General features: G+C 50.5%; 1 protein-coding gene across 8 annotated transcripts; it reads left to right on the forward strand.

Moving 5' to 3' along the window:
• The first annotated feature begins 503 nt into the window (after positions 1–503).
• SRRM2 (serine/arginine repetitive matrix 2) lies at positions 504–19968 on the forward strand. Of its 8 annotated transcripts, none has more exons than XM_081298354.1 (15): positions 504–720; positions 3917–4186; positions 5059–5166; positions 5357–5521; positions 5688–5765; positions 6185–6247; positions 6350–6382; positions 7096–7146; positions 7316–7408; positions 8032–8224; positions 10246–16907; positions 17654–17941; positions 18995–19108; positions 19240–19350; positions 19439–19968. In XM_081298354.1, exons 2-15 carry the CDS (start codon positions 3945–3947, stop codon positions 19446–19448), a joined length of 8211 nt encoding a protein of 2736 aa, XP_081154480.1. In that variant the 5' UTR covers positions 504–720; positions 3917–3944; the 3' UTR covers positions 19449–19968. The 8 variants fall into 8 exon arrangements, 7 of the variants coding, with proteins under 7 accessions (XP_081154480.1, XP_081154481.1, XP_081154482.1 ...); XM_081298355.1 differs by having other exon boundaries at positions 19243–19350; XM_081298356.1 differs by having other exon boundaries at positions 6188–6247.
• The last annotated feature ends 439 nt before the right edge of the window (positions 19969–20407 follow it).

The raw sequence follows: 20407 nt of genomic DNA on the forward strand, positions 1-20407 counted from the left end.
CCCCGCCTCCAGCAGTGCGAGCGGACTGGGTTCTCAGGCGACTCCATCCCAGTACGACAGATCGAGTGCTTAGCGGGCCAACGGTCACAGTGTCCCCAGGACTGGGCCATCTCCGCCCAACATGGGGAGACAAAATGGCCGCCGTGTCCCGCTCCAAGGCTACATACGGGTTCCGCGCCGCGCCCGGACTACAATTCCCAGAATGCCCAAGGTCGAAGGCAGGAGTCTGAGACGCCCTCGGGGTCTTTCAATGTGGCGCTAGGTCCTGAGCCCCTCCCCCAGCGAAAGGCCTCCTGCAGACGCTGAGGTCTCGGCCCGCTCCGCTGTTCATCCCTGCATAGGCTGACGGGACTCGTAGTTTTTCGGCTGAGGAGTTCTACCTCCCAGCACCCTAAGGAACTTTATTTCCCGGTGTGGCTCCCGCGCCTGCGCACTAGGTCACGGGACGTACTACGAGTCCCGGCGCGCCTTGCGGCGCGCAAGGACTGCGGGCTGACGCACTTAGTCGTGCTGACGTGCAGCGTGGCCCAGGCGGGGTGCGAGTGGCGCAGTCGGAACCCGCTGCGGCCCCTGAGGAAGCGAGGAGGCGTCGGCGTCGGCTGAGGCGGGCGGACCGGCGAGGCGAGGCGGCGGCTCCAGGCCCCGAGTGACTCGGGAGCCCGGGCAGCGGCAGCGGCAGGCCCTCTCCCCCTCACAGGCGGCGGGCGGAGGCGGCGGCGGGTGAGAGGGCGAGGGAGCGCGCGAGCCGGGTGGGGGAGGGGCGTCTCCGGCGCCGGGCCCCAGCGCGCGGAGAACGGTCCTGCCGCCACACGCACGCGCGCCCGCCGCCCTCAGCTCGCGCTGACGCCCTCGCTCGCCCCCTTACTCCCCGCGGTCCCGGACGCGCGCGGTCTTCGACTCCCGCCCCTCCCCCATGGCAACGGCGCGCGCCGCCGCCTGCGCACGGGTTCGCGCGCGTGCTCGGCGAGAGGAGCGCGCCAGGCTTGGCTTATTGCCGCCCCGCGCGTGCGGCGGAGGCAGCCTTCGCCCCCGCTGCTGCCCTTGTCGGCCTCTCAGTGGCTGGGAGGGCCTGGCCGCGAGGCCCTGTCTCCGACCGCGTTCACGTGCCCCCGCCTTTCCCGCTGCTCCCGGGCCCGCGGGCCGCTCGAGCCTCTAGACCGCGGGGCGCCGCGCCGCCCCTCCCCCACCCTCGGGCCGAAAATAGGCCTCGCGGCGGGCGGGAGGCTCCTGGCCTGCGCTGGGTCGGCGCGTCGGCCGCCAGGCCTTGGAGAAAAGCCCCCGGGCCCCCGAGTTAGCGTGTGTGGTCTGTGTACGTAAGGTAGACCCGCGCTCCGTCTCCCACCTCTTCCACTCTCCCCGAAAGTTGTGCTAGGGCTTGGGAGGCTGTAGCAGGCTTTCGTAGCAGGAAGAAAAATTCTCGACTTAGTTTAAGGTTATGGTCTCTTTTGTCAAGCGTTAGTTGGCATGGAACTCTCGGAGAGAGCCTCGTTTAGGTTCTCTTAAGATGTCTCTGAACCAGAAACGCAGTCAGTCTGTTGCCTTTCGTCTTAAGTACGTGGGCTTAGGTTCATTCCTGAGTTAATATTTTAGCTTTTTGGATTCCATATGTCTGCTCGGCTCCTGCGGTGCCCCAGCGCCGAGCTTGCTGTACTGCCTAGGTCCTTGTCCTCTACACCCTCTCCCCCTTTATGTGCCATTTCCTTTCTTGATTGTCCTAGTGTTGGATTTCAGGGTACTCTGGTAACTTTCCAACAGGAAAAAGTCTTTTGTTTTTGGAGATTCCTTTTACTTTATGCAGATTCTTGGAGTGACTTTAGCATATCCAGTCTATGCACTCCAGTTTTTAAGAATCGTCTGTTTGGTAGTTTTGTGTTGAAGTAATTTCCCTTGTGAACGCCTTCGATGCTGTGGTTCCCCCCTCCCCCCAATTCCTTTTTTTTTAATTCCATAAAATTTCTCCAAAATGTTGTGACTTAATACCCTTTCCTTAGCAGCTACTGGTTTTCCATTTTTAGGGAGTGGGAGGATTTTTGTGTGCGGTGGTACGGAAGTGTGGGTGAATGAATGGGCTGAAGAATTAATTGCAGGTCAGAAGCTTTTTGCAAAGCAGAAATTATGTGGGGTATGGAGAGACAACACAAGGTTTAGGATTAGATTGGGGAAGAACTGGTTTTAGAAAACTAAACTGAGTTGGAAGGTAGAGAAACTGATTTCTTGTGCTGTAAAGAAGTTTTTCATTTCCTCCTGAATTTCCATTTGCTTTTTCTAAATTTAGCCTTATCTGTCATTCCTTTACCCTGAGATAGTTATCTTTTATTTCAAATCTTTTGCTGTGGGGTTCGGGCAGGGACTGGTCAGGCTTGGGAATGGGACAGAGACCAACTGGATAGCTCCCTTCTATCAACATCACTACATATTTTTATTTTTTTCCTTTTTACACATTTTGATATCTTACTTCTTGGCATTTGTATGATGCTTTTTTATTCTGTGATCTTATTTATTTATGGGACTGGGAATTGAACATAGGACCACCCAGTTCTTTTTTAATTTTAACAACTTGCTAAGTTGTTGAGGCCGTCCCCCAACTCCTGCCTGAGCCTTTTTTGAGTGCCTTGGATTACAGGTGTATGCCATTGCACTTAGCTTTTCTGGAATTTCCTACATGGGGTCTTCCCCTCATTCAATTCTCTTTTCTGACTAAACTGTTTTGCCTGTTTTTGGTTTTTTTTTCCTGGGGTAATTTCCCCTCACCTTTGTGTTTTGTGAAACTATTTTGGAGAGGATTCGTTGAAGAGATAGGACCGACCATACATGGCAGGAGAAAGGAATAGGGTGTGAATAGCCAATAAGTTTAGTCAGAAGAGTTGGGGTTTGGGGGTTTTCAGAATCATGCTGGGTTGAAACAAGAGGATGGAATCTGACAGGAGGCATAGTGTTAACATGTGAGAGGGATAAAGCAGGATTGAGAGAGAAAACCCAGGAAGTTCGCAACAGGGGATTGATAGGGAAAGTCAAAAGCTGGACATTGATGAAAATGAGGAAGGTTTACTAGATAAGTTTAGGGTAACATAGAGAAATTATGGGAGCAGTTGAAACAGGAGGCTGGTTTGATATGTTTAGAACATTGAATTGAAAACGGGTAATAATTAACGGAGATTTGGAGGAGTACAAGTCGTGAATCCTGATGGGAAGGAAATTGAAAGTGCAAAATTAGGATAGTTGATAAAAGAGTTGTGAATATTTGGAATCAAAGAAATGGCTCTTTCTTTGGAGGTGAAATGTAACACCCTGGTTCTTGCGTTCTGATGTGTATGCTGGTTGTAGTCTAGATGTGAGTCTTCATAGGGCACTTGATTTATGTTAACAGCACCCTACCTGTTCAGATATCTTAGAGATTGTTGAGTTTATTTTATGTTCTTATGGATAGTCTGAAGTCCTTAGGTAAATTCTTGGGAAGTTTCTTTCAATATGGACTGTAGGCCCTTAGGCACAGATGTGTGTTTTGTTTATTATGTCCACTTTGGAGGATGGTTGGTTACCAGAGGTTAGATGTTAAAGAGTAGTTGGTGAGGATGTTACTTAAAGTGTATTGGCTCCAACGAAGAATAAAATGCTAGTATGGAGATATTTGAGAGAAACAGAATCCTTGATGGCCTAGGGTGGAAAAAGAAGGAAGTCTAGGTGCAAAGAGGAATGATTTTGATTAATGTGAAAGAATATTGGGAGAAAAAGGCTGTAAGAATTGGGTTATAATTTGGTTGAAAGGATGAAAGGGACTTGTTACTTCAAGAGAATGAGGTGGTATCATGCAGCTCATGGAGATGTAGTGTGAGGATGGAGAGCAGAGATGTGGGTGGTGGAAAGTGGATAGTTTGGGGCCAGGGGCCTGACCCGTGTCTCCCCCGCTCCCCTTCAGGAGCGGTGGTGCCCCCGGGCACAGGGCCATGTACAACGGGATCGGGCTGCCGACGCCCCGGGGCAGCGGCACCAACGGCTACGTCCAGCGCAACCTGTCCCTGGTGCGGGGCCGCCGGGGTGAGCGGCCTGACTACAAGGGAGAGGAGGAACTGCGGCGCCTGGAGGCTGCCCTGGTGAAGCGGCCTAATCCTGACATCCTGGACCACGAGCGCAAGCGGCGCGTGGAGCTGCGATGCCTCGAGCTGGAGGAGATGATGGAAGAGCAGGGGTGAGGGGAGGGCTGGGGGAGAGACGAGCACTGAGTGAGTGCAGAGCTGGGTGTTAGGTGGGATTTACGGAGTTTAGGGCTGGTTGAAAGAGTTCTGGAGTGGAGTTGTAGGGGAGGAGGTAAATGAGCTAGAGATTTGAAAAGAGTTAAGGGGTAATGCAAAGTGGGAGGTGAGGAAACTGTGTCTGGTGTTAAATGGGAGCCTCAGAGAGTCTGAATTATTTATTTAGATGGATGCACATAGGAAGGGGGACGATTGAGGAACAAAAGTGTGCTGAAAGGGAGAGATGGGAAAGCAGAAGTTAGGTAGGAGAGCTAGGTAAGCTGTCAGGTGTTGTCATTGGTAGGAAAGAGGAAGTAAATGGATTTTAAGGATTGAGGCCTTGGAAAATAGCAAAGCCAGAGTAATAAGGATTGGTAGAATACTGTATTAAGAGTGTGATGGGCGGGTAGGAAAGTGAAATTTTGAAGGAGGAGCACATTAAGGCACCTTTTAGAGCAGTGGTTTTCAAACTTCATCAATAGCACCCCTTTAATACAATATACTATATTTTGAAAGCCCAGGAAGTAAGAGATTGGGTCTTGTTGAAGTTGGTGAGGCGCATTGGGAACTCTGCCAGCTAACTTTCCTCTCTTGGCTCCTGAATTGTAGCATGTTTAAAATCCACTGTTCTAGAGGGCATAGGGAATTAAGGAAGGAAAGATGGTAGGAAAAGAACAGGACTTAAGGATTTTAGGGTGACAGTGAGTGAAAAGTTCTATGTGTGCATGGAGAGGGAAAGTGGGACCCCCATTGGGAATAAGGGAAATGTGAATTTGGGACTGGGGAAGTGTCCTGTCAAGCTCTAACCCTGAAGGAATTTGTCCTTCAGGTACGAGGAACAGCAAATCCAAGAGAAAGTGGCGACCTTTCGACTCATGTTGCTGGAGAAGGATGTGAACCCTGGGGGCAAGGAGGAAACCCCAGGGCAGAGGCCAGCGTGAGTGTTCCCTTGGTTCCCCCTGGACTTTGTCTGCTGCTGCCTCTGCTGCCACCCTCCTTACTTGGAACTTCTCTCTGCCTTCATGTTCCTTATTCCATGGCTGTTTGTCTCTTGCTTAATTTTGTTCTGAATTTAGCTCTGTTCTTTGCTTCCTATAACCTTCACATTTCTACCTTTTTTTCTCTAGGGTAACTGAGACGCATCAGTTGGCAGAATTGAATGAGAAGAAGAATGAGCGGCTCCGAGCTGCCTTTGGCATCAGTGATTCCTATGTGGATGGCAGCTCTTTTGATCCTCAGCGTCGTGCTCGAGAAGCTAAACAACCAGCTCCCGAGCCTCCCAAACCTTACAGGTACTCAAGACCAAGAAACTAGTATCAATTTTTCCTTCTGGTTCTAAGCACTCTGTTCTTTTTTTTTTTGTGAACTCCATCTCAAACTCTTCAGGTTTCATTCTTGAGGTTGAAACGTCTTAAAAGACAGTTTATTTTAGTACCTGTGTTTTTTATCTTTTACTAGCCTTGTTAGGGAGTCTAGCAGTTCTCGTTCACCGACCCCAAAGCAAAAGAAGAAGAAAAAGAAGAAAGACAGAGGACGGTAAGTTGATTGGAAAGTTATTCTCTTATACAGAGGGCCAATCCTGTGGTGGAAGTCAAGGATTCTGCTTTCTGGGAGCAGCAGGTGGTTTTCAGAAAAGTCAAGGAGAAGGGAGTTAATCATTTCAGATCTCAGCTGACAGTGCTTCTTAGTGGGGAAGTTTTGAGTCTGTAGCCCTGACAGTTAAGAATTGGCCAGTTGGGATTTTTGGAATTGTTTTCATTTTTAAATGTGTTGATTTAAGGAGTTACCTATATTTCTTGGAGAGTAAAGAAATTAGACCTAGATTGAGGTTTGGGGAGTTGATGCTGATGGGGTTATTTGATTGTGTTAGAAAACCATTTATGAAAATGTGTTGTAAGTTGGAGATTCAGGAAAGAAGCCTAGCAAAATGACCTTGCTTCTGATCTCATCTTCAGCAGGTCAGAGAGTAGCTCTCCTCGACGGGAGAGAAAAAAGAGCTCAAAAAAGAAGAAGCACAGGTATGAAGTTGAAGTAATTGGGTGATTGCAGAAGGATTACTGGTAGAGTTCAGGCATTAAGTATAGGTGTATGATTTTTTTTTCCTCCCCCCCCCCCAACAGGTCGGAATCTGAGTCCAAGAAACGAAAGCACAGGTAAGAGCCCTTTGGCATATAGGGGCTTAGTGGCGCATGGGAGTTATGAGCTATTGCTTGATGGCCTTGGTAACTCAATGTGGCTCCCCACAGTGGCACATGGGAGTTACGAGACATTGCTTGATGGCTTTGTTTTCTCTTTGGCCTTTGGGAGGTTTTATCTCTGAGTAAAACTTAATCCTTGATCTAATTGTTAATAAAACTTTCTAGTACCATCCATTTTACTTTTAGGCTTTTTTTTTTTTTTCCTTAAAAATTTGTTATTTCTGGGCTGGGGAATATAGATCAGTTGGTAAGTGCTTGCCTTGCATGCACAAGGCCCTGGGTTCAATCCCCAGCACCACAAAAAAAAAAAGTTATTTATTTATGTATTTTTTTTGCCAAGCATGGTGGCACATACTTGTAATCCTAGAAACCCAGGAATCTCAGTCGGGAAAATGACAAGTTGAAAGCCAGCTTCAGCAATTTAGCAAGACCTGTATCAAAATTTTAATAGGGTTAAGGGACCAAGTATGGCCTTGCATACCTGTAATCCCAGAAGCTTGGGAGGCTTGGGTGAGAGGATCATAAATCCAACACTAGGTCTCTTAGGCTCGGTGGGGGGATGGGGGAGGGGTTTATCAGGAACTAGCTCAAGTAGAGTGCCCTTTGTTTAATCCTTCATATTGCAAAATAAATAAATACGTCTTTAACATTCTCACTCAATTTCCCAGGTCTCCCACTCCAAAGAGTAAACGTAAATCTAAAGACAAGAAACGGAAGCGGTAAGTGAATTTGAGGGGAATTTCCTTACTAAGTAGATGATTGGGATCCCTTAGGGGGAGAAGGCATAATTAATCTTGTACCTGAATGGTTAAGGGTTGAGGTATGGGTGAGTAGAATCCAGTGTAGGTGTGAGAGCCTCCTGAGCTATATGTGGTGGTATTCGTTCAGGTCTCGGAGTACAACACCAGCTCCCAAGAGTCGCCGGGCCCATCGGTCAACCTCTGCTGATTCTGCTTCCTCCTCTGACACTTCTCGCAGTCGGTAAGGGGTAGTCCAGAAGGAAGGGAGGGAGAGGGAATGGTGGGTTAATCAATTTAATATTTATTGAGCGCCCACGGTGTGCTAGGCGCTGCACAGACCATTCGGAAGACACGGTCCCTGCCCTCTAGGAGCTGACAGGCTAAAGCAACAGGATGGACAGACATATACATTTCCCCTTCTCTTTTTTTTTTATTTGTTATTTTTTTGTTTCGTTATGATGTATATGGACTGCCAGAATAGGGGGGGTGGTTTGTTCGTGGTGTCTGGGGGAGGAAGGAATCCTTACCCTGGCTTCCTTAATCGGGGAAGGCTTCCTGAAGGAGGTGGGCTCAGAGGTGAGTTTTGAATGAAGTGGGTAGGGAATGGGTTGGGTGGAGGGTTTGGGGATGTTTGGGGGAGGTGAATAAAGGGGTAGAGGGAGAACATTCTTTGGGATTTTGTTGGGAAGCAAAGAAACAAAGTGGACTGAATTTGCATTCTGTGAATGATTTGAAATGTGACTAAGGCTTTTTGGAAGAGGGCTGTGTATAGTTAGGAAAGGTAGATGGGAGCTGGGAGGGGGTTTTCTATTCTCCCTTGAGCTGATTTCCCTGCTCTCCCCCATCCTCCATTAACTCCCACAGGTCTCGAAGTGCTGCAGCTAAAATACATACAACTGCTTTGACTGGGCGAAGTCCTTCCCCTGCTCCAGGGCGTCGAGGGGAGGGAGATGCGCCTTCTAGTGAACCAGGTACCACCAGTATACAACGGCCTAGCAGCCCAGAGACTTCTACAAAGCAGCCTAGCAGTCCTTACGAGGACAAAGACAAGAAGGAGGTATGTTCCTGAGGGCAGTGGATGTTCATTGGGTTGCTAGGTTATGAGTTTTAGGATAGGGCTGTGGAGTGAACAGGAGAGATGATAGCTTAATAAGAGAAGTGAATTTAGTTGTTTTTTTTTCCAGTGTGCGTTCTTCTACTTATATTCTCTTGTATATCTGCACGTATTTTAATAGTCGTGATGCACTGCACTGAATCTTGAACCCTTTAGAATCAAAATTCACTGGATGTTTGCAGTGGATTTTGTAGCAGTGTCCTGTTTATGTGTGTGCGTGGATAGAATTCTAACAAGTTTAAGCTTCTGTTGGTTTTTGTTTTTGTTTGTTTTTGTACCGGGGATTGAATTTGGGTACTGCACCAGTGAGCAAGAATCCCAGCCCTATTTTGTAGTTTATTTAGAGACAGGGTTTCATTGAGTTGCTTATTAGCATCTTGCTTTTTGCTGAGGCTGGCTTTGAACTTGAGATCCTCCTGCCGAGCTGCTGGGATACCAGTGTGTGCCACTACGTTCAGCTCTTTAAGCCACATTTATTTTATTTATTTTTAGTAGTAGATGGACACAATACCTCTGTTTTTTATTTATTTTTATGTGGTGCTGAGGATTGAACCCAGTGCTTCACATGTGCTGGGTGAGTGCTCTACCACTGAGCCACAACCCCAGCCCCTTAAGCCACATTTAAATTTATTATTTAAAGACATATTTTTTTTTTGTTGATGAACTTTTATTTTATTCATTTGTTTATATGTGGTGCGAGAATCGAACCTAGTACCTCACACATTCTAAGCAAGTGCTCTACCACTGAGCCACAACCCCAGCCCTAAAGATATGTTTTATTTCATGAAAATTTTCAACCCACTGAGGTTTTGCCAGGAGGTTGAAAACACTAAAAGGAATGGTAGTCCCTGTAGTTCCTGTTGTTTTGTATTCTCTTGTTTTTTTTTCTTCCCTTTTTTCAATTATTGTAATATAATTTCTCTATTTTATATCTCATTCAGCAAATTTTGCAAATTATGAGTGTGATCATCTTTCTTCTATGACATTTGAGTGGTATCTAAAAGGCTTTTGTAGTTTTCCTGTATTTTAGCCATCCTAGTCAAATCTTCTAATTTCACTCCTCACCCCCACCCTGGGCCTTATGCCTGCTAGGCAAACACTCTGCATTGAGCTACATCCCTAGCCCCTTGTCATTTTTTTTCTTCACACAGATCGGATTCTCAGTACTTTGCTTTTTTAGAAAATATTTATTTGGGCTGGGGATGTGGCTCAAGCGGTAGCGCGCTCGTCTGGCATGCGTGCGGCCCGGGTTCGATCCTCAGCACCACATACAGACAAAGATGCTGTGTCCGCCAAATGCTGAAAAATAAATATTAAAGTTCTCTCTCTCTCCCCCTCTCTCTCTCTCTTTCTTTAAAAAAAAAAATATTTATTTTAGTTGTAGATGAACATATAGTGTCTTTATTTTTATGTGGTGCTAAGGATTGAATCCAGTGCCTTACACATGTGAGGCAAGCACTTTACCACTGAGCTACAGCCCCAGTACTTTGCTTTTGTTTTTACTATTTTTTTTTAATACAGAAGTTTCTTGACAGTGAGGTTAAGTGCCACCTGCTTGAGAAAACTGCTTTCTCTATTTAAAAATGCTCTTTTGGAGATCTGGGAGTATTTAACATTCTGAGTTCTCAGCATCCATTAAAAAAAAATTTCCCCACCCTAACTACTGCTCATTCTGTTACTTTGTAGTAGTATTAATTGTTAATTGCAATGCAGTAGTTATTTACATATTTTCTAGATTTTAAGACTTCAAGTTACAGGTTTTTCTTCACATTTTTCACACTGTGCTTTGTGTTTAACGATGTTTTGTTATTGAATGAATGTGACTGCCTGTGGTGAGGGAAAGGATCAATGGGTATGATGGGGCATGTGAAAGTAGTTTAATTGAAAAGGTATTGAGATCTTACAGGTGATAGGAAATTTGGGTGCTTATGTGTCCCTATCCCTACTTTCTCTTCCACTCTCAGAAACCTGCAGTTCGACCTAGCCCCTCTCCGGAAAGGAGCAGCACAGGCCCAGAACCACCTGTTCCCACTCCGCTCCTTGCTGAGCAGCATGGCGGCTCCCCACAGCCCCTTGCAACAACCTCCTTAAGTCAGGAGCCAGTGAACCCCCCATCTGAGGCCTCCCCAACCCGGGGCCCTTCACCACCTAAGTCTCCTGAGAAACCACCTCAGTCTTCTTCCTCAGAGAGCTGCCCACCATCCCCACAGCCTACCAAAGTTTCTCGGCATGCCAGCTCTTCCCCTGAAAGTCCTAAACCCACGCCAGCTCCTGGTGCCCGCCGAGAGATTTCTTCTTCCCCCACATCCAAGAATCGGTCACATGGCCGAGCAAAGCGGGATAAATCACACTCTCATACTCCTTCCCGTAGGATGGGGAGATCACGCAGCCCTGCCACTGCTAAGAGGGGGAGATCACGGTCTCGAACCCCTACCAAAAGGGGTCATTCTCGTTCCCGGTCCCCTCAGTGGCGTAGGTCACGGTCTGCACAGAGGTGGGGAAGATCTAGAAGCCCCCAACGGCGTGGCCGCTCTAGGTCCCCTCAGCGACCAGGTTGGTCCAGGAGCAGAAATACTCAGCGAAGAGGCAGGTCTAGGTCAACAAGGCGAGGCAGATCACACTCTAGATCCCCAGCCACCAGGGGCAGATCACGTTCTAGAACACCAGCTCGGCGGGGTAGGTCCCGCTCAAGAACACCTGCCAGGCGGAGGTCACGATCTAGAACACCTGCAAGGCGCAGGTCCAGGTCAAGAACACCAGCCCGCAGGGGCAGGTCTCGGTCAAGAACACCTGCTAGGCGCAGGTCTAGGACCCGATCACCAGTACGAAGGAGATCTCGCAGTAGATCGCCAGCCAGGAGAAGTGGTCGGTCACGTTCTAGAACCCCAGCTAGACGGGGCCGATCGCGTTCTAGAACCCCAGCTAGACGTAGTGGCCGATCACGCTCTAGAACCCCAGCTAGGAGAGGGAGGTCTCGGTCTAGAACCCCAGCTAGGAGAGGGAGGTCTCGGTCTAGAACCCCAGCAAGACGAAGATCCCGCAGTAGAAGTCTAGTTAGGCGAGGAAGATCTCACTCTAGGACACCACAAAGAAGAGGCAGGTCTGGTTCGTCATCAGAGCGGAAGAACAAATCCAGAACATCTCAGAGGAGGAGCAGGTCCAACTCAAGTCCAGAAATGAAAAAATCTCACATTTCCTCAAGGCGGAGCAGGTCTCTCTCTTCACCAAGATCCAAGGCAAAATCTCGCTTGTCTTTGAGGCGTAGTCTTTCTGAGTCCTCTCCGTGCCCTAAACAAAAGTCACAGACACCACCCAGGCGCAGTCGCTCTGGATCATCACAACCTAAAGCAAAATCTAGAACACCAAGGCGGAGTCGTTCTGGTTCTTCACCACCTAAACGGAAATCTAAAACACCATCAAGACAAAGTCATTCCAGTTTATCTCCTCACCCAAAAGTGAAATCTGGAACACCACCAAGACAAGGTTCCATCACAAGTCCCCAGACCATCGAACAATCTGCAACACCACAAAGACGGAGCCATTCTGAATCATCACCTGATCCCGAGGTAAAATCTAGGACTCCTTCAAGGCACAGCTGTTCTGGGTCCTCTCCTCGAGTGAAGTCTAGTACACCTCCAAGACAGACCCCATCTAGGTCATTGTCTCCACAGCCCAAAGTGAAGGCAGTGTCACCAGGACAAAGAAGCCATTCTGGCTCCTCTTCTCCAAGTCCTAGTAGGATGACTTCTAGAACACCTCCAAGGCAAAGCAGATCAGTGTCTCCTTGCACCAAGGTGGAATCTAGATCGTTGCCAAGACAGAGCCATTCTAGATCCTCCTCACCAGATACCAAAGTGAAACCTGAAACACCACCAAGACAAAGTCACTCAGGGTCTGTGTCACCATACCCCAAAGTAAAGCCTCAAACACCACCAGGGCAAAGTCAGTCTGGGTCAAAATCACCATGTTCCCAAGAGAAGTCTAAAGAAATTCAAGCACAGAGTTGCTCTGGATCATTCTTACTCTGTCCAGGAGTAACGTCTAACACACCACCAGGAGAAAGCTACTTTGGCTCCTCATCTCTGCAACATAAAGGACAATCTCAAACTTCACCAGACCCCAGATCTGATACTTCAAGTCCAGAAATGAGACAGAGTCACTTGGAGTCTTCACCTCTGCAGAGCAAATCTCATACATTTCCAAAGAGTGGTGGGTCCAGGTCCTCATCTCCAGTCACTGAGCTGGCATCTAGCTCTCCAACCAGACAAGATGGAGGTGAATTATCAACAAGTCCTAGGCTGAAATCAGGAATGTCTCCTGAGCAGAGCAGGCCCCAGTCTGACTCTTGTCCATATCTTGCATTGGACTCTAAATCTCTTCTGGGACAGAGCAGATTGGAGTCTTCTGAATCAAAAGAGAAAATGGTCTTACCCCTTCAGGAAGATGTTGCTGCGTTATCTCCTAGGCCAAGAGAAAAATTTAGTACACCTGTACAGGATAGGACTGAATCCTCACCAGTACTAAAAGATGCACCTAGAACCCCATCAAGGGAAAGAAGTGTCAATGAATCATCTCCGGATAGAAAAGACCAAAGTAATACATTACCTAAGTCAAACCAAGATGAGGAATTAATGGAGGTGGTAGAGAAATTTGAACAACCTTCAAACCAAGTGCTGCCTCATTTGTCTCCAGAACAAAAACAAATGGCTGTAAGTAATTTTGAATCATCTCCTGAAGTAGAAGAAGGGCTAGCTCTTGACCAAAGCCAGTCACAAATGGCTTTGGAAGAAGTTCCTGCAGTGGCCTCCTGTTGGGGAGCGCCACATTTTTCTCCAGAGCATAAAGAACTATCTCACTCTCCTCCCAGAGAGAATAACTTTGGATCACCTTTAGAATTTAGAAACTCAGGCACTGCTACAGAAATGAATACTGGATTTTCTCCTGAGGTTAAAGAAGATTTGAATGGACCTTTCCTTAATCAGCTGGAGACAGACCCATCTCTAGACATGAAAGAACAGTCAACAAGATCCTCCAGACGTAGCAGTTCCGAGTTATCCCCAGATGTGGTGGAAAAGGCAGGAATGTCTTCAAATCAGAGTGTATCTTCACCTGTACTTGATGCTGTACCCAGAACGCCCTCAAGAGAGAGAAGTAGTTCTGCATCTTCTCCTGAACTGAAAGATGGTTTACCCAGAACTCCATCAAGGAGAAGTCGGTCTGGGTCTTCTCCAGGACTTAGAGATGGTTCCAGGACTCCCTCTAGGCACAGCCTTTCTGGGTCCTCTCCTGGAATGAAAGATATACCTAGAACCCCATCTAGGGGGCGGAGTGAATGTGATTCTTCCCCAGAACCGAAAGCATTGCCTCAGACTCCTAGGCCAAGAAGTCGTTCTCCATCATCCCCAGAGCTCAACAACAAGTGTCTTACCCCTCAGAGAGAAAGAAGTGGATCAGAATCATCAGTTGAGCAGAAAACTGTGGCTAGGACCCCCCTTGGGCAGAGAAGTCCATCTGGATCTTCTCAAGAGCTTGACGGGAAACCCAGTGCATCTCCTCAGGAGAGAAGTGAGTCGGATTCTTCTCCGGATTCTAAAGCCAAGACACGAACTCCACTTAGGCAGAGGAGTCATTCTGGATCCTCTCCAGAGATTGACAGCAAGTCCCGAGCTTCTCCTCGGCGCAGTAGATCTGGCTCATCTCCTGAAGTGAAAGATAAGCCAAGAGCAGCTCCTCGGACCCAGAGTGGTTCTGATTCTTCTCCTGAACCCAAAGTACCTGCCCCTCGGGTCCTTCCCAGAAGAAGCAGATCAGGCTCATCAAGCAAAGGCAGAGGACCTTCTCCTGAAGGAAGCAGCAGTTCTGAGTCCTCACCCGAACACCCACCCAAGTCCAGAACTGCTCGAAGAGGTTCCAGGTCTTCACCAGAGCCAAAGACAAAGTCTCGCACACCACCTCGACGTCGCAGCTCTCGGTCATCTCCTGAGCTAACCAGGAAGGCCAGACTCTCCCGTAGGAGCCGCTCTGCCTCTTCTTCACCAGAAACTCGTTCCAGAACTCCTCCAAGACGCAGAAGAAGTCCCTCAGTGTCTTCCCCTGAGCCAGCTGAAAAGTCAAGGTCTTCACGTCGGCGCCGTTCAGCTTCATCTCCACGCACTAAGACAACTTCAAGGAGAGGCCGTTCCCCTTCACCAAAGCCTCGTGGACTCCAGAGGTCCCGTTCCCGCTCACGTAGGGAGAAAACCAGAACAACCCGACGTCGAGATAGGTCTGGGTCTTCTCAGTCAACTTCGCGAAGAAGACAGCGGAGCCGGTCCAGGTCTCGGGTCACTCGCAGGCGGAGGGGAGGCTCTGGTTACCACTCCAGATCACCTGCCCGGCAGGAGAGTTCCCGAACTTCCTCTCGACGTCGAAGAGGCCGCTCTCGAACACCCCCAACCAGTCGCAAGCGTTCTCGCTCACGCACATCACCAGCCCCATGGAAACGTTCTAGATCTCGAGCCTCTCCAGCAACTCACCGGCGATCCAGGTCTAGAACACCCTTGCTCAGCCGACGTAGATCCAGGTCTCGGACTTCCCCTGTGAGTCGGAGACGGTCCAGGTCCAGAACATCAGTGACTCGACGAAGATCTCGGTCAAGGGCATCCCCAGTGAGTCGAAGACGGTCCAGGTCCAGAACACCACCTGTAACCCGTCGTCGTTCAAGGTCCAGAACACCAACAACACGCCGGCGCTCCCGTTCTAGAACTCCACCAGTGACTCGCAGAAGGTCCAGGTCTAGGACCCCACCAGTAACCAGGAGGCGATCTAGAAGCAGAACTTCACCTATTGCTCGCAGAAGGTCAAGATCCAGAACGTCCCCAGTCACTCGAAGGCGATCTCGGTCACGAACATCTCCAGTCACTCGGAGGAGGTCCCGATCTCGAACCTCCCCAGTCACTCGTCGCCGTTCAAGGTCCCGAACGCCTCCAGCTATTCGACGCCGCTCTAGGTCTCGAACACCATTGTTGCCACGCAAACGTTCTCGAAGCCGCTCACCACTTGCTATTCGCCGCAGGTCTAGGTCCCGTTCACCCCGAGCAACTCGGGGCAAACGGTCTTTAACAAGATCTCCTCCGGCTATTCGCAGGCGTTCTGCATCTGGAAGTAGTTCTGATCGTTCACGTTCTGCTACTCCTCCAGCAACAAGGAATCATTCTGGTTCTCGGACACCTCCAGTGGCACTCAATAGCTCCAGAATGAGCTGTTTCAGTCGTCCTAGCATGTCACCAACTCCTCTTGACCGATGTAGATCACCTGGAATGCTTGAACCCCTTGGCAGTGCTAGAACACCAATGTCTGTCCTGCAACAGGCTGGTGGCTCCATGATGGATGGCCCAGGTCCCAGAATACCTGATCATCCAAGAACATCTGTGCCAGAAAATCATGCTCAGTCTAGAATTGCACTTGCCTTGACAGCTATCAGCCTTGGCACTGCCCGACCTCCTCCATCTATGTCTGCTGCTGGTCTTGCTGCAAGAATGTCCCAGGTGCCAGCTCCGGTACCTCTCATGAGTCTCAGAACGGCCCCAGCTGCCAATCTTGCTAGCAGGATTCCTGCAGCCTCTGCAGCAGCCATGAACCTGGCCAGTGCCCGGACACCTGCTATCCCAACAGCAGTGAATCTGGCAGACTCACGAGCACCAGCTGCAGCAGCAGCCATGAACTTGGCCAGCCCCAGAACTGCAGTGGCACCTTCAGCCGTGAATCTTGCTGACCCTCGGACCCCCACGGCTCCAGCTGTGAACCTAGCAGGAGCCAGAACCCCTGCTGCCTTGGCAGCTTTGAGTCTTTCAGGATCTGGCACGCCTCCAACTGCTGCAAATTATCCCTCTAGTTCCAGAACACCCCAGGCTCCAGCCCCTGCAAACCTCGTGGGTCCACGATCTGCACATGCCACAGCTCCTGTGAATATTGCCAGTTCTAGAACCCCTTCAGCCTTGGCCTCTGCAAGTCTCACCAGTGCTAGGATGGCCCCAGCATTGTCTGGTGCAAACCTTACCAGCCCCAGGGTGCCCCTTTCTGCTTATGAGCGTGTTAGTGGCAGAGCTTCACCCCCGCTTCTTGACCGAGCCAGGTCTAGAACACCACCATCAGCCCCAAGCCAGTCTAGAATGACCTCTGAGCGGGCTCCCTCCCCTGCCTCTAGAATGATCCAGGCTCCTTCACAGTCTCTTCTCCCTCCAGCACAGGATCGACCTAGGTCTCCTGTGCCATCTGCTTTTTCAGACCAATCCCGTTCAAATGCCCAGACCACTTCTGTAGCAGGGTCTCAGTCCCTTTCCTCTGGGACGGTGGCAAAGGCCATGTCCTCCACTGGTGACCACAATGGCATGCTTTCTGGCCCTACTACTGGGGTGCCTCACCCGGAGGGTGGGGAGCCACCTGCCTCTACTGGGGCCCAGCAGCCTTCTGCGTTGGCCACCCCGCAACCAGCAAAGGAGCGGCGGAGTTCCTCCTCCTCTTCCAGCTCCTCCAGCTCCTCTTCATCATCATCATCATCATCTTCGTCATCTTCCTCCTCTGGCTCCAGTTCTAGCGACTCAGAGGGCTCTAGCCTTCCAGCTCAGCCTGAGGTGGCACTGAAGAGGTGAGGGAACTTTATTTTCAGGAATCTTCTAGGGGGAAAGGAATTGGGAATGGATGAGGGAGTGGGGTGGGAGCAACCATATCTCAGGTTGTTGGTTCTTTGAGAAGGTATGGGGAACCTTGACCCTCAAGCTGGGGGTAGAAGAGAATGCTGGGGTGGGGGCTACGGGTGGGGAGGGATGGGACAGAAAAAAGTCTCAGAAGATTAATTCTCTAGAGGATAATGATAAGTTTTCCATCTCTACAGAGGACAGAACTAGAGGAAATGGACTTAATTTTACAGCAGGAGGGATGGCAGTTAGACCTCAAGAGGAACTCCCTGGGCTGGAAGGATCTTCAGAGGTCATCCCATCCCTCTCCCTGCCTCCAGGCAGGACGGCCCCTCCCCAAGCCAACCTGCACTCACAGGGGCCTCCCCAAGCTGTGGCTCTCCGAGGAAGGAGACCACCCAGCTTCAGCTTCCACATCTGAGCCCAGGGGCCTTATTCCTTCATCAGGGACATTCTTGAGGTTTAACCTTGATCCCTTGTGCTGCGGGCCCCAGCCTGTTGCTTGTGTTAGCAGAGGTTGGGTCGGCTCGGGCCAATGATCTCCAGAGAAGCACTCACTGGCTGGCTTCAGGTTGCTCCGAGAGCTCCCAGGGCCTTTCTCAGGCACCCCTCCCCCACTGCCATTCCTCCAGGCCAAGGAAGGTAGGGTTGGGGCTGGGGCAACTTGTCTCTTTGTAACACTGCTCTTCTCCCACAGGGTCCCCAGCCCCACTCCAGCACCAAAGGAGGCTGTTCGAGAGGGACGTCCCCAGGAGCCAGCCCCAGCCAAACGGAAGAGGCGCTCTAGCAGCTCTAGTTCCAGCTCCTCCTCTTCCTCTTCCTCCTCTTCCTCCTCCTCCTCCTCTTCTTCCTCTTCTTCCTCCTCCTCCTCCTCCTCTTCCTCTTCCTCCTCCTCCTCTTCCTCTTCCCCTTCCCCTGCTAAGCCAGGCCCTCAGGCCTTGCCCAAACCTGCAAGCCCCAAGAAGCCACCCCCTGGCGAGCGGAGGTGAGTCCTGACTTGCCCGAGATGGAGGGGAGGGTGATTTCTCCAGAATGGGCCCCTTGTGGACTTCTGTGTCTGGTTGTAAGGGAGGAGTCGGGCACACTCCTCTGCCCACTATTCTCTGCACCCTGTTCTGGTAAAGGGCTGCACCATCCAAGTGGGTTCTCAAGCCAGAACTGGGAAGTCCTAGGTTTCTTTCTTTCCCCCAACATGCAGCCTGGTCCCAGGGATTCTAGCTCTTTTAAGTCTCCCCATTGCTGCTACAGGGCTCTGGTCTGGCCACCATCATCTTCTCCCGACTCTGTCCACAGCCTCTTCCCTGTCTCCCTGCCTCCACGCCATTCTCTTCCACACGTAGCCAGAGGGATCTTTCTAAAACGTACATCTGGTTACTTCCCTCCACTCCACAAATCCTTCCGGGACGCCCTGTGGCCTGCAGGATAAAGCCCCACCTCTGCGGGAATGGCGTGTGAGGCTCTTCACCAGCTGGCCTTGCCCACCCTGTGCTCCTCCTGCCCGCCCCCATACATGCCCTGTGCTCCAGCCACACCCAGCGCCTTGCAGTCAAGGAGAGCCCATGCCTTTGGACATGCTGTTCTGCCTGGAATTTCCTTGTCCGCCTGGTGAACTCCTCGTTCTGCAAGACTCCACTCAAAACAGCACCTCCGAGAAGATTGTCCCGCCCCTGCCCCTGCCCCGCCCATGTATCTGTGCCCCAAGTTCCCAGATCCATGCACATCCATCCCTGTGGGGTTGCTTCCTACACATGGGGCCCTGCGTGCCTCCCTTGTTGGCCTTCCTTCACTACCAGACTGAGCTCCTCCAAGGGCAGGGACTGTCTTTATCTTTGCATCCCCCGCTGCACCCTGTGCCCTGCCCACTGTGGGCACTCAGTGGAAGGTGTGCGGGCGGATGGGTGAGTGCGGACAAAGGTGGGTCTGAGGCTGGCCCTGCGTGGTGTGAGGTTTGGTGGTCAGGACCTGGGTGGGTGGTTTCGAGTGCTGGCTGGTGGATTTGGAAGGGCGTTGTGCTATGGGAGCTTCCTCTGCTCCCCAGGTCCCGCAGCCCCCGGAAGCCTATAGATTCCCTTCGGGACTCGAGGTCCCTCAGCTACTCACCTGTGGAGCGACGCCGTCCCTCACCTCAGCCCTCACCACGGGACCAGCAGAGGTAGGGCCCACCCAAAGGTTAACATAGTCTTGAATGACCAGCACAGGACTTGAGCGAAAAGCCAGTTCCAAGGTTCAGGGATGTCTGAGGCTGGTGCCACCCAGTGGTCTGACAATGTTTTTTTGTTGCAGCAGCAATGAGCGGGTTTCCCGGAGAGGCCAGCGTGGGGACAGCCATTCTCCGGGCCATAAGCGCAGGAGGGAAACTCCTAGCCCCCGTCCCATGCGACACCGCTCCTCCAGGTGTGTCTCCTCTGAAGGGTATCCCATTCTGGTGGGTGACAGGAGCCGAACTTGATTTTTGCATTGATTCTGGTCTTTTCTGCTACAGGTCTCCTTAAATCACCAAACCCCATGCTCTGGAGCCACAGGGAGTGTCCCCCAACAGAGCTGTGGGAGGTCCTTGTCTTCCCCCACCTTTGAATCCTGGCAGCATCTTGGGTGGAGGGCTCCCTTCCCCCCCTCCTCCCTTTTTTTTCTTTGTTCCTGTGAAATGTTAATCTCTGTGAGTTTTTCCTGGTTCATGTGTTTGGGGGGTTTGGGGGTGGGAGGGAATGAATGCTGATGGGAGTTGGGGGAGGAGAGGATACAGTTCAGACACTGAGGCCTAGAATCAGAGAGGCCCTGGGAGGTGCAGCCGCCTGAAGTTCCTGGGGGTGATGGTTTAGAATTTAGAAGTTGAGGTGTTCTTGGATGGAAGGGGCAGGAGTTTAAAAATTAGCTGGCCCCTACTGCCCCCCATGAGGTTGTGACCCCCTCCCCCAATTTTTCTTCATGTTTCTTAAAAGGCATTTTGGTTTTTTTAAAATCTGTACAGCAAGAGCAACTTTTTCTGTCAAATAAAAATGAGAAATGCAGGAATTGGGTCTACAAATTGTTTATTTTAAGTGGTGAGAGAGCAAATGGAAGAACCACCTTCACCTTACACCCTGACTGGAAGTCCCCAAGGCCTTTGCCCTGGATCTCCTGAAGGGGGGGGGGGGGAGAGATATGATGATGAAGTAGGACCCCACTCTTAACACTGGTTCCAGCCCACAGCTTGAGTCCCCCTCAGAGAGTCTAAGGAAACACACCTGGAAATTGGGTGGCAAGTGCACCTTAAAGGCTGAATTTCTTTTGCCCCTCCTGCATTGGGCTGGCCTAGGGCTCAGAATTCTGACCTTCTCTTCAAAGCTGGGAGTAATTTGGCTCTCAGGGCAGCCCAGGATAGGCTGGTCAACATAGAAGTCTGGTAAGAGCCCAAAGAAGTGGGGGAACAAGACCCATCCCAGGGAGGGCAATGCCTGGGATAGGGAGGGAG

This window comes from Spermophilus citellus (assembly GCF_964194105.1).
Source record: "Spermophilus citellus genome assembly, chromosome: 6".
In the NCBI taxonomy this organism is placed as follows: Eukaryota; Metazoa; Chordata; class Mammalia; order Rodentia; family Sciuridae; genus Spermophilus; species Spermophilus citellus.